The sequence below is a fragment of the Babylonia areolata genome, chromosome 2 (assembly GCF_041734735.1).
Source record: "Babylonia areolata isolate BAREFJ2019XMU chromosome 2, ASM4173473v1, whole genome shotgun sequence".
NCBI lineage: Eukaryota > Metazoa > Mollusca > Gastropoda > Neogastropoda > Buccinidae > Babylonia > Babylonia areolata.
In genome coordinates this window covers 72,202,370-72,216,543 of record NC_134877.1, presented here as the reverse complement: position 1 = coordinate 72,216,543, position 14,174 = coordinate 72,202,370, and the positions used below count along the sequence as shown (strand labels likewise).

Sequence of the window (14,174 nt, the reverse complement as noted above, 5' to 3'; positions counted from 1 at the left end):
CACAAGCAGAGCAATTAAAGTGAACAAATCAATACACAAACTCTTCCAGTGCTCGGTCCATACAGGGAGAGAACTCAGTAACCTATTATTGCCACAATAGCTTACACGGAAAACACTATCTTCTGACACGCTGCTAACAGCGGCCACTTACGCAGGTTTAAGAACCTATCGAAACAGTATTTCCCCCAACGTCTCCCTCACATTCCCGATACTAACATCAGCTTGTAAGCTTTACATATCCAACGTACACTCTGTCGAACAAATTACGGAGATTATACTATTCCCTCACACTTCCTCACAAGTGTATTAATATAAACTCAAACCCGTAACTCACGGAATGATAATTATAACACTGGACCGTTACACGACAGTCTGTAACATCAGGTAATCGTAACAGTTTCATAAAGTGACCCCAGCCACTGTCCAACCCACAGACCTCCCAAAAGTGGAAAAGACAACTAAAGACACTCGAAACAGTTACCGCCTGATATAAGGTTACCTCACGACAGCTTGTGATGGGCGAAGGTGGTAACTTGGGTGGGACCTCCAGCCGGGCACTGCAGCCTCTGCTCACCGGCTTGCTAAAAATCAGGCAGAGGTTCTGGCTGGCCAAGAATTCCTCTCCATCAGCCTTCCGGGCCTCTTCCACAAGGTCCGCCCTCTCTGACGTCTCAGAGTCAAGTCACGCCTAATCACAGTCAGCTGCAGCCAGGTAAACGGCAGGTGAGCGCGAGTTCTGCACTTGGCACGCTAACCGGCCAAAACACACATTGCACGCACTGCACCGCAGTTGCAGTCATGCCAATGTGACAAGAGCCCTCTCGCTCCTACAGAGCGGTGTGTGCACGTGCTGCACAACTCTTACACAGGTAAAACGAGTGTGCATACACACGCTTTTACCAAACCAAGAACATGTCAGAAAACATGATCTAGAGAAACTGGGATTCGAACTCCCAACCATCGGAACTAACACCACTTTCACCGGCCACTGAGCCATACTAAATCGCTCGCACTTCCGCCTATACTTCCGCAGCAACGAAAGGTTGGGCTGATCCGTGACACACACACACATACACACACATATAATGTAAAATCATCACAGGCAATATCATAGTCTCACATCACATAGGCCCCAAATCACAGCAAGATAAAAACGTATCACATTTACCGAAGTCAGAAACATGCACCAGGAACCAGGCCTCACTGAAGCACACTAAAAATCATCGCTAATGCACGCAGTCAACCCCAAGAGCATGTCCAGCCATCAAATCACAGCAAGAGATGGAAAAGCTCTACCCAGAAAGATGAACATTGAAAAGATGTGTTTTGAGTGCTCTCTTGAATGCAGATGTTGGGGTGTGACGAATGTGTGAGGGCAGTGAATTCCGTTGTTTTGGTGCAACAAAAGAAAAGGAACGTTCACCATAACATTTTGTGCGAATTCTTGGAATAGACAGTGTGCACATGTCATTTGAAGAATGGAGTTGTCTGGATGGTGAATAGACAGAAAATAGATCTGAAAGATAGACAGACGGTACAAGAATCAGCGAAAAAAATTGTGACAAAACTGAGAGTTTGTATTGTATTCTTGTTTCAGTGGGGAGCCAGTGACGGGAAGCGAGTAGGGGGGGGGGGGGGGGGGGTGATGTGCTGACCTTTCCTAGCCTTGAGTGTGAGTTGTGCTGCAGAGTTTTGAACTTTTTGAAGTTTGTCAACATTGTGTTTGGGGCAGCCTGCAAGAAGAGCATTTCCATTATCTGGATAGGACAAAAGAACAAACCAATGTCTTTGTGGTTTCTGTGGTTAGATACTGGTGAATGGAACTGATTTGTCAGAGTGCTGCATATGCTGATCTACAAAATTGATGTGGTTGATGTGTATGTCAAGTGTCATGTCATCTGAAAGCATGTACCCTAAATTGCGTGCAGGTGCTGAGAAAGGTATGTCTGAGGTTCCTACCAGGATAGATGAAGGTTTAAGCAAGTCAGAAAATGAACGCTTTGAGTGAATGAGAAGTGCTTCTGTTTTATTATCATTTATTTTGAGTTTGTGATATGTCATCCATGATTTGCCATCTGTGATGCATGACCGTAAATTCTCTATGGTTTGACCTACTTCTGTAGGTTGACATGTTCTATAAAGTTGTGTGTCGTGTGCGACAGATTGGCTGGAAACAAAGTGACTTTGGATGAGTGTATGAAGAGGTTTAGTGTACTTGATGAAAAGTATCGGACCTAAGACAGAGCCCTGTGGAACTCTGAACAATACAAGATCTGGTTATAATGAGTGATTATTGATGATGACTGTCAGGATGCGACTTGAAAGATAGCTTTTGACCCAAGAGAGAGCTAATCCCATAGTAATAATGAAGGATGTGCAGCAAAAGTGTATGGTCTATGGTGTCAAACGCTGCGCTGAGATCTAACAGAGTGAGAACGGAAATATTATCACGATCTAGTGCCAGGAGTATATCATTAGTGACCTTGAGAAGTGCAGTCTCTGTACTTTGTGATGGTCTGTATGCTGATTGGTTGGGTGACAGCAGGAAATGTGAGTTTAGGTATTCAAATAACTGACCCAGAACAACTTTTTCCATGACCTTAGACATAAAAGATAAGTTTGAGACTGGTCGATAATTTTGTAGAGCATTCTGATCCAGAGGTTTCTTCAGCAGCAATTTTACAACTGTGGCGTTATAGATAGACGGGAAAGAACCAGACAGAAGACTTTAATGTACTATATGTGTCAAGGTGGGTAAGAGAGTGTCGATGTTTTCAACTAACAAAGAGGTAGGGATGGGATCCAGTTGGCAGGTGGTCGGTTTTGACTTTAAAATGATCTTTCTTAGTTCATCTTCTGTGACAGGATGGAAGCAGTCAAAAACAGAAGAAACAGAACAGGTGGCATGATTCGAACTGATCACTGATAATGCAGCAGTTGTCATACGACCAAGTTCTTGTCTGACGTCAGTGACTTTCTTTAAAAAAAAAAAGAAGTCTGAAATCACTTGAGGTAGCTGATGGACGGGGTACAAAATAGGAAGAGATGATTTGACATTGCCAGTCAACTTTCCACAGATACAGAACAATTTTCTAGCCGACATACCATCACTGATTTGAGAGTTGTCGTAAGCTCTTTTTGCATGCTGGACAATGCGAGTGACATATTTCTAAGCACTACTAAAAATCTCTTTAAAAACAGTAATGCCAGTTGATATCCATTTCTTCTCAACCATGCGTCTTTTAAACTTTGCTTCTTTTAATTCATTTTTAACATCGCCATACCAAGGAGCTGACTGACCGACCTTCACCTTGCAGCGGGTGACGGGGTCATGCCTGTCAAGGACCTCACGTAAAGCACTGTCCAGCTTATCTACCGTGGAGCAGACAGTGGGGGATTCACTGACATGCATGTTCTGTCTAAAGGCCTCTCTGTTCAGGGGTCGAAAGTTACGAGTCTCTTTGTACACAGGTGATGGTGAAGGAGCATCTATACAAAAGTCACACACGACACAAAAATGAGAACGAAGACCCTGTGTCACTGAAGTGGATTTGATGATGATGTCATGAGGCCTATAAATAACCCAGTCTAAAATATGACCACGTACGTCAGTTGCTTGAGAAACAGACTGACTAAAACCAAATATTTCAAGCATATCAATCATTTGCACAGTACTGGGACGAGCTGGAACACCAAAGTGAAAGTTTGTATCACCCAAAATGACTGTGCTGCTGGTGGTAGTCTTATTGCACAGGTCAAGCAATTCAGGGAATTCCCTAAAGAACACACTGTCAGTAAGTTTATTTTTTTATCTCTGGGACTGGTGCGGTGGATGTCCCAAAAGTTGACACTACGGTGTTGTGATGAGACAGCCACTTGAACTGCTTCAAAAGACGTGTGTGGGAATGAAATAAAAGTAAGTGTTAAAGTGATAAAACTGGTCAACGTGTTTCTGAAAACCACGGCAAGGCCCCCACCGTGATGGGAGCGAGGGAAGGACCTAGCAGTGAAACCTGATGGAGCCAGTTCAGCACTCTTCCCCTCATCGCCTTCTTCTTGAAACCAGGTTTCCTGAATGAATAAAATGTCAGTCTGATTGTCACTGATAAATTCGTTCCCTGAATGAATAAAATGTCAGTCTGAATGTCACTGATAAATTCGTTCCCTGAATGAATAAAATATCAGTCTGATTGTCACTGATAAATTCGTTCCCTGAATGAATAAAATGTCAGTCTGATTGTCACTGATAAATTCGTTCCCTGAATGAATAAAATGTCAGTCTGGTTGTCACTGATAAATTCGTTCCCTGAATGAATAAAATGTCAGTCTGGTTGTCACTGATAAATTCGTTCCCTGAATGAATAAAATGTCAGTCTGAATGTCACTGATAAATTCGTTCCCTGAATGAATAAAATGTCAGTCTGGTTGTCACTGATAAAATGTCAGTCTGGTTGTCACTGATAAATTCGTTCACTGAATGAATAAAATGTCAGTCTGAATGTCACTGATAAATTCGTTCCCTGAATGAATAAAATGTCAGTCTGAATGTCACTGATAAATTCGTTCACTACTAAACGTTTGTCTTGACAATGAGGGCCGAGTGGCCGTGCACTGAACGAAGCTGTCTGCAGTTTTTGTGCAGATTTAGTGGGCTGTGTGTGGGAAATGTGTAAAAGGTTGCTTTGAGTCGCGCCATGGGTCATGCAGTGCAACACACACACATCAACAATCCAGGGCTCAGTGTCCAGAAACACAGCTGTGTCGCTTTCACTCTCATCCGTGCAGGCAACAGGCACACGATTTAATGTGACAACAGGGATATTTTTCCGAGCTCTCATTGTGGCGGCACGCGAGATCGGGGGCCAAAGAAGCGGCGTTCGAAGATATCAACTGTTGTCGATTGTAAAAAGGTTGAACAACACGCTGACCTGGCGACCGGGCAACGCCCACCAGTTGACATTGTCGTTTCACGTGCGGGACTGTAAGAGCTGTCCGCCATGTCTGCTGCACTCGCTAAATGGCGGTAACACGGAGAAAGAACGATCCATTACACACTTGTACACTAAAAATGACAGTCCAACACAGGATAAAACAGGTAAAACGGAGCATAAAATGACGGAGCAGAACACTCAACCTGTGAGGCGTGTGACCTTGACCTTGTATTGATGCAAACTTCTCTCTTACTCTTCACAGACACTGCTTCATGCAAACTTCTTACTTCCTCTTCACAGACACTGCTTCATGCAAACTTCTCTCTTCCTCTTCACAGACACTGCTTCATGCAAACTTCTCTCTTCCTCTTCACAGACACTGCTTCATGCAAACTTCTCTCTTTCTTTTCACAGACACTGCTTCATGCAAACTTCTTTCTTTCTTTTCACAGACACTGTTTGATGCAAACTTCTTTCTTTCTCTTCACAGACACTGCTGCATGCAAACTTCTTACTTCCTCTTCACAGACACTGCTTCATGCAAACTTCTCTCTTCCTCTTCACAGACACTGCTTCATGCAAACTTCTTTCTTCCTCTTCACAGACACTGCTTCATGCAAACTTCTCTCTTCCTCTTCACAGACACTGCTTCATGCAAACTTCTCTCTTCCTCTTCACAGACACTGCTTCATGCAAACTTCTCTCTTCCTCTTCACAGACACTGCTTCATGCAAACTTCTTTCTTTCTTTTCACAGACACTGTTTGATGCAAACTTCTTTCTTTCTCTTCGCAGACACTGCTTCATGCAAACTTCTTTCTTCCTCTTCACAGACACTGCTTCATGCAAACTTCTCTCTTCCTCTTCACAGACACTGTCTGATGCAAACTTTTTACTTCCTCTTCACAGACACTGCTTCATGCAAACGCATCTAATTCTCTTCTAAAAGACAGACACTGTTTGCTGAAGGAGCTCTGAAGGAGAGAATCATTTGCTGGAGTTAGTGATTATGTTAAAGATCCACTTGACCAAAAGCAGTGAAATCAAAAGAAAAATTACGAAATATACTGTAAGGAATTAATGAATCATTCAAAGACCACTCCAGAAATATTCATTAAATGAATCATCGAAAATCATCATAGCAAACCATCGAAAATCATTCCAGATGTAATGATTCATTCGAAAATCCTCCAGAAATGAACAGTAATGACTCATTCGAAAATCATTCCAGAAATGATCATAATGAATCTTTAGAATATGATTCCAGAAATGAACAACAATGACTCGAAAATAATTCCAGGAATGATCCTTGATGATTCATAGGAAAATGATTCCAGAAACGGTTATACTGAATCATCGGAAAGGTAAAGTGGCGTCAACCCGACAATTTCATCAGCATTCTGTTGGTCGGTGTTCCCAATGTCTGTGGGAACCAACACACTGTCTAATCTACATCCAGGCTACAGACGGTTTGATATGGAAACTGAGACTTGCGGTGTTCAGCCAGTGCTGGTGTGGTCACAGTGATGACGATGTCCGTCCTTCCGATTCGAAGGTGAACATGGCTTCAAGAGTCAGATGGAAGATCGCTGGCTGTTGGTGCGGGGGTGACTGATGAAGCCAATCCAGACCCGAAGACTCGTCCACATGCGAGACACAAGCGAGTGGGTGCTGTCGTGGCAGTGGATGCTGCTCGGGCCTTGCGCACAGTACGCTTTCGTTGCCCCTCGGTGATGCGCCTGGCTTCAGCTACACTGGCTCCTGTGGTGATCTTGCTACGCCAAGCTGGACGGTACACAGAAAGCGTCTCCCACCTGTTGATGTCGTCGCCCAAGTCTTTGAAGGACACTTCGAGGCAGTCTTTGTAGTGTTTCTTCTTCCCTCCAACTGAGTGCTTGCCCTGACACAGTTCTCCATACAGCAGCTGCTTATGCAGTGGACTGTCTGGCATTCTGACCATGTCCACCCCACCTGGCTTGGGCTTTCTGCTGGAGGTCGTAGACGCTTCAGAAGCCAGCTCGTCCCAGGACTTTCGTGTTGGGGACTTTGTCCTGCCACATGATGTGGAGGAGTCTGCAGAGACAGCTCAGGTGGAAGCGAATGAGCTGTTTGGCGTGTCTGCTGTAGACAGTCCAGGTCTCGCTGGTGCAAAGGAGGGTGGTAAGGACCACTGCACAACAGACCTTCATCTTGGTGGTAGCGCTGAGTCCTCTCCACTCCCAGACGTTCTCATGGAGTCTCCCAAAGGCAGCGCTGGCTTTGGCGATCCTGTTGTTGACATCAGCGTCAATGTTCACTGCGCGAGAAAACGTGCTGCTTAGGTTGGTGAAGTTGTCGACTGCCTGAAGGTTCTGCCCCTTCACTGTGATGCGTGGCTCCTGGTATAACATCCCTAGGGCAGGCTGGTACATAACTTCGGTCTTTTTGGTGCTGATGGTGAGACCGAAGTTGTTGCAGGCTTATGAGAAGCAGTGCATTTCACACTGCATCTTCTGCTCTGTGATGGCGTTGAGTGCAGTCATCAGCAAACAAGAAGTCTCTGATGACAGTCTCTTTGACCTTTGTAACAGCCTGCAAGCGTCTGAGGTTGGACAGTCTCCCATCAGTCCTGTACCTACGTGGATTCCTTCTTCGCAGTCACGGAAGTCATCTGTCAGCGTGGCAGAGAATACTGTACTGAAGAGAGTTAGGGCGAGAACGCAGCCTTGTTTGACACCGTTTGTCACTGGGAAGGCCTCTGACTCGTCTCCGTCATCCAGAACTTTCTCCATCATGCCATCATGGAACTGTGGACGATTGTGATAAACTTGCTGGGGCAGCCAAACTTCTCCATGATCTTCCACAAGCCTTCTCTGCTGACCGTATCGAAAGCCTTGGTCAGATCGTCAAAGGTCATGAAGAGGTCGCTGTATTGCTCCTGGTATTTTTCCTGGAGATGGCGCGCAGCAGAAATCATATCCGCAGTCCCACGTTCAGCACGGAAGCTACACTGGCTTTCTGGGAGGAGACCTTGTTCAAGATGTTGAAGAAGGCAGTTGAACAGGACACGGGCCAGAATCTTTCCAGCAATGGACAAGAGGGAGGTGTCTTGGTGGTTGTCGCAAGACTGGTGGTTGCCTTTCCTCTTGTAGATGTGGATTATGCTGGAATCTCTCGGCTATTGCAGGGTCTGTCCCGCGTTCCACGTGGACTGGAAGAGTTCAGTCAGCTTTTGCATCATGGCAGGGCCTCCTGCTTTGTACACCTCAGCAGGGATTGCATGGGATCGTGGCGCTTTGCCACGGGACATAGCGACCGACCACACTAATGTCTGATCTACATCCAGGCTACAGACTGCTTGATGTGGAAACTGAGACTTGCAGTGTTCAGCCAGTGTTGGTGTGGTCACAGTGGGGTTGTGTCATCGTCGTGCAAGGCGCAGTAGTATTGAGCCAGGGGGTGATGTCAGACTGGTCAGTCTGGTGGGTGGTTGCTGACTGAATTAACCACTGTCGGTGATGCCTGAACACCATGTGAGGAGTTGTCATAGTGCGTCGTCTTCTTCCTCTTGCGTGAGTGACCCACCCTTTAGGGGTAACGGTTCCGGGATAAATGACGTCTGCTTTCCCCCGTTTCACATCGAATCATTCCAGAAACTATCATAATGAATCATTTGAAAACCATTCCAGAAACGATAATAATGAGTCATTCGAAAAACCATTCCCGAATGGATGATAATGAATCATTCGAAATCCATTTCAGAAACTATCATAATGATTCATTCGAAATCCATCCCACAAACGATAATAATGAATTATTCGAAAATAATCCCAGAAATGATTATGATGAATCATTTGAAAGTGATTCTAGTAATATTCATTTACGAGTCATCGAAAGTCACTCTAGAAATGATAATGATTCATCCTAAGTAGTCGAGAAATCATCATAATGATTCATCCTAAATATCTTCAGAAACAATCCTGATGATGGGAACAGTGTAACGAAGTCATGAAACATCCATTGACATCCTGGTGTTTTGGTCTCTTCCGAAATGACAAAGGGGGTTAACCCAGTGGTATACACCTCTCTACCGAAATGACAAGGGGAACTAACCCAGTGGTATACACCTCTACCGAAATGACAAAGGGGGTTAACCCAGTGGTATACACCTCTCTACCGAAATGACAAGGGGGGCTAACCCAGTGGTATACACCTCTCTACCGAAATGACAAGGGGGGCTAACCCAGTGGTACACACCTCTCTACCGAAATGAAGAGGGGAACTAACCCAGTCGTACACACCTCTCTTCCGAAATGACAAAGGGGGTTAACCCAGTGGTACACTCCTCTCTACCGAAATGACAAGGGGAGTTAACCCAGTGGTATACACCTCTCTACCGAAATGACAAAGGGGGCTAACTCAGTGGTACATGCCTCTCTACCGAATTGACAAGGGGGGCTAACCCAGTGGTACACACCTCTCTACCGAAATGACAAGGGGGCTAACCCAATGGAACACACCTCTCTACCGAAATGACAAGGGGGGCTAACCCAGTGGTACACATCTCTCTGCCGAAATGACAAGGGGGGCTAACCCAGTGGTACACATCTCTCTGCCGAATTGACAAGGGGGCTAACCCAGTGGTACACACATCTTCAGTGAATTGACAAGATCGTATGGGTGGAGATGTACAATCCGCTCTACGGTTCTTGTTTTGTTCCTGATGAGAAATGTGAAAAAGGAGTGCTGAAAGATGCACACATGCAGGTATTACAGTGGTGAAAGATACACACGTACAATTGTTACAGTGGTGAAAGATGCACACGTACAGGTTTTACAGTGGTGAAAGATGTACATGTACAGGTGTGACAGTGGTGAAAGATGCACACGTACAGGTGTTACAGTGCTGAAAGATTCACTCGTACAGGTGTTACAGTGCTAAAAATATGCACTCGTACAGGTGTGACAGTGGTGACAGGTGTGACAGTGGTGAAAGATGCACTCGTACAGGTGTGACAGTGGTTAAAGATGCATACATGCAGGTGTTACAGTGCTGAAAGATACACACATGCAAGTGTTACAGTGGTGAAAGTGCACACACGTACAGGTGTCATCATCATCTTAGATGAACAGACTATAAATAAATAAACATACAGGTGTTACAGTGCTGAAAGATGCAGACGTACATGTGTTACAGTGCTGAAAGATTCACACGTGGTGTTTGGTGCTGAAAGATGCATAATGACGCTGGAAGCTGCATGGAGAGTGTTGATTACACTGACGTGATACAGAGAGCTGTATGGAAAGTGTTTGATTATGCTGACGTGATACAGAGAGCTGTATGGAAAGTGTTTGATTATACTGACGTGATACAGAGAGCTGTATGGAAAGTGTTTGATTATGCTGACGTGATACAGAGAGCTGTATGGAAAGTGTTTGATTATGCTGACGTGATACAGAGAGCTGTATGGAAAGTGTTTGATTATGCTGACGTGATACAGAGAGCTGTATGGAAAGTGTTTGATTATGCTGACGTGATACAGAGAGCTGTATGGAAAGTGTTTGATTATGCTGACGTGATACAGAGAGCTGTATGGAAAGTGTTTGATAAAACTGACCAGCAATAGACAAGGGAGATGCCACGGTGGTTCTCGCAAACTGGCAGTTTGCATTTCCTCTTGTAGATGTTGACTGTGCTGGAATCTCTCGGCTATTGCAGGATCTGTCCCGCGTTCCACGTGGACTGGAAGAGTTCAGTCAGCTTTTGCATCATGGCAGGGCCTCCTGCTTTGTATACCTCAGCAGGGATTGCATGGGATCGTGGCGCTTTGCCACGGGACATAGCGACCGACCACACTAATGTCTGATCTACATCCAGGCTACAGACTGCTTGATGTGGAAACTGAGACTTGCAGTGTTCAGCCAGTGTTGGTGTGGTCACAGTGGGGTTGTGTCATCGTCGTGCAAGGCGCAGTAGTATTGAGCCAGGGGGTGATGTCAGACTGGTCAGTCTGGTGGGTGGTTGCTGACTGAATTATCCACTGTCGGTGATGCCTGAACACCATGTGAGTTGTTATCATAGTGCGTCGTCTTCTTCCTCTTGCGTGAGTGACCCACCCTTTAGGGGTAACGGTCCCGGGATAAATGACGTCTGCTTTCCCCCGTTTCACATCGAATCATTCCAGAAACTATCATAATGAATTATTTGAAAACCATTCCAGAAACTATCATAATGAATCATTCGAAAAACTATTCCAGAAACTATCATAATGAATCATTCGAAAAACCATTCCAGAATGGATGATAATGAATCATTCGAAATCCATTCCAGAAACTATCATAATGATTCATTCGAAATCCATCCCACAAACGATAATAATGAATTATTGGAAAATAATCCCAGAAATGATTATGATGAATCATTTGAAAGTGATTCCAGTAATATTCATTTACGAGTCATCGAAAGTCACTCTAGAAATGATAATGATTCATCCTAAATAGTCGAGAAATCATCATAATGATTCATCCTAAATATCTTCAGAAACAATCCTGATGATGGGAACAGTGTAACGAAGTCATGAAACATCCATTGACATCCTGGTGTTTTGGTCTCTTCCGAAATGACAGTTTTCAGTTTCACTTTCTCAAGGAGGCGTCACTGCGTTCGGACAAATCCATACACGCTACACCACATCTGTTGAGCAGATGCCTGACCAGCAGCATAACCCAACGCGCTTAGTCAGGCCTTGAGTGCATGCTTACATATTTGTGTACCTATGAAAGTGGATTTCATTTTACGTAATTTCGCCAGAGGACAACACTCTCGTTGCCATGGGTTCTTTTTCAGTGCGCCAAGTGCGTGCTGCACACGGGACCTCGGTTTGTCGTCTCATCCGAAATGACAAAGGGGGTTAACCCAGTGGTACACACCTCTCTACCGAAATGACAAGGGGAACTAACCCAGTGGTATACACCTCTCTACCGAAATGACAAAGGGGGTTAACCCAGTGGTATACACCTCTGCCGAATTGACAAGGGGGCTAACCCAGTGGTACACACATCTTCAGTGAATTGACAAGATCTTGTGGGTGGAGATGTACAATCCGCTCTACGGTTCTTGTTTTGTTCCTGATGAGAAATGTGAAAAAGGAGTGCTGAAAGATGCACACATGCACGTGTTACAGTGGTGAAAGATGCACACGTACAGGTGTTACAGTGGTGAAAGATGCACACGTACAGGTGTTACAGTGGTTAAAGATGCACACATGAAGGTAATACAGTGGTGAAAGATGCACACGTAAAGGTTTTACAGTGCGTAAGAATGCACACATACAGGTGTTACAGTGCGTAAGGATGCACACGTGCAGGTGTACCATACTCAAAGATGCACACGTGGTGTTTGGTGCTGAAATATGCATACTTGCAGGTGTTACAGAGCTAATGACGCCGCAAGCTGTATGGAAAGTGTTGATTACACTGACGTGATACAGAGCTGTATGGAAAGTGATTATACTGACGTGATACAGAGCTGTATGGAAAGTGATTATACTGACGTGATACAGAGCTGTATGGAAAGTGATTATACTGACGTGATACAGAGCTCTATGGAAAGTGTTTATACTGACGTGATACAGAGCTGTATGGACAGTTTTATATAGTGATGTGATACAGAGCTGTATGGAAAGAGATTATACTGACGTGATACAGAGCTGTATGGAAAGTGATTATACTGACGTGATACAGAGCTCTATGGAAAGTGTTTATACTGACGTGATACAGAGCTGTATGGAAAGTTTTATATACAGTGATGTGATACAGAGCTGTATGGAAAGTGATTACTGACGTGATACAGAGCTGTATGGACAGTGATTATACTGACGTGATACAGAGCTGTATGGAAAGTTTTATATACAGTGATGTGACACAGATGTATGGAAAGTGCTAATTATACTGACGTGATACAGAAAGCTGTATTGAAAGAGTTTTATAATACCGACATGACACAGCATTTTCCGTTCCTGTAAATCCAGTGTTGTGTCACTCTGTGCAATGTCCCCTTAAACTGACACTTTTGTGTCGTTTTATCACTGCTTAAAAAAAAAAAATTCCGTTTCTTCATCTTTGATTCCATGTCGTCATGTTCGGCTTGGAGTGTGAGAAGATGTTGATGGTGAGAGTGTGAACCACGATGTTTGTTTGAACCAATACAATGATACTCGACAGCATGCATTGAAATACAATACACAGGGGCACACGTCGGATTTTCAGGTTAGTGCTGTTTAGTTATGTCACACCACACAGTTATTCAAGGTCCAGCTCTTTTGCTTGCGAAGTATTCAGGAAGAAACATGGGAAGTCCCTGCTGCACTCAGCGGGCCGGGAAAGGGTTAGGCGGCTGGAATGGCGATTTTGAAATCGACCAGCGGCTGTTGGTCACATTGGAGCTCAGTATCCGTCAACCAACGCCGCATCCGATACTCGGCGTCAGCACTGGCCCCCCTCCCCACCCACTGCAAGGCTCCTTCCTCCCTCTTTCCTCCCGACATAATTCCCGCTTTCCTTTCCAGCTCCGCGCAATTTCGTCTGCTGTGGTGTGAGTGGCGCTGAAGGAAAATGTCGTGCAGGTGAACGTTGTGCCGAGTTAGGGCCAAAGGGATGTGACTCTGGCCACGGGTCGACAGCAGTGACGTCACCTTGTTCTCCAGAACGTAAGTTTTTACCTGGGGCAGTGGCACGTGCACTGTGTCAGCTGGGGGCACCTGCACACAGGGGGTTGTGGGGAATTGTGTCAGTCAGTGACACCTGCACACAGAGGGATTGTGTCAGTCAGTGACACCTGCACACAGGTGGATTGTGTCAGTCAGTGACACCTGCACACAGGTGGATTGTGTCTGTCAGTGACACCTGCACACAGAGGGATTGTGTCAGTCAGTGACACCTGCACACAGGTGGATTGTGTCAGTCAGTGACATCTGCACACAGGTGGATTGTGTCAGTCAGTGACACCTTCACACAGGTGGATTGTGTCAGTCAGTGACACCTTCACACAGAGGGATTGTGTCAGTCAGTGACACCTGCACACAGAGGGATTGTGTCAGTCAGTGACACCTGCACACAGGTGGATTGTGTCAGTCAGTGACACCTGCACACAGGTGGATTGTGTCAGTCAGTGACATCTGCACACAGGTGGATTGTGTCAGTCAGTGACATCTGCACACAGGTGGATTGTGTCAGTCAGTGACACCTGCACACAGAGGGATTGTGT

The 14,174-nt window shown here is 45.2% G+C and overlaps 1 protein-coding gene across 4 annotated transcripts in view; it reads right to left on the bottom strand.

The window, feature by feature from the left end:
- Nucleotides 1–12,595: 12,595 nt before the first annotated feature.
- The window catches only part of LOC143276912 (uncharacterized), a 35,470-nt gene continuing 33,891 nt past the window's right edge, over nt 12,596–14,174 (bottom strand). For 3 of the 4 annotated variants that reach the window (XM_076581581.1, XM_076581588.1, XM_076581597.1), the window contains exon 6: nt 12,596–13,668. In XM_076581581.1, the coding sequence (XP_076437696.1) occupies nt 13,297–13,668 (372 nt within the window). In that variant the 3' untranslated portion in view covers nt 12,596–13,296. Of the gene's footprint in view, nt 13,712–14,174 lie in introns of all 4 variants that reach the window. The other variant, XM_076581603.1, reaches the window with a different exon arrangement.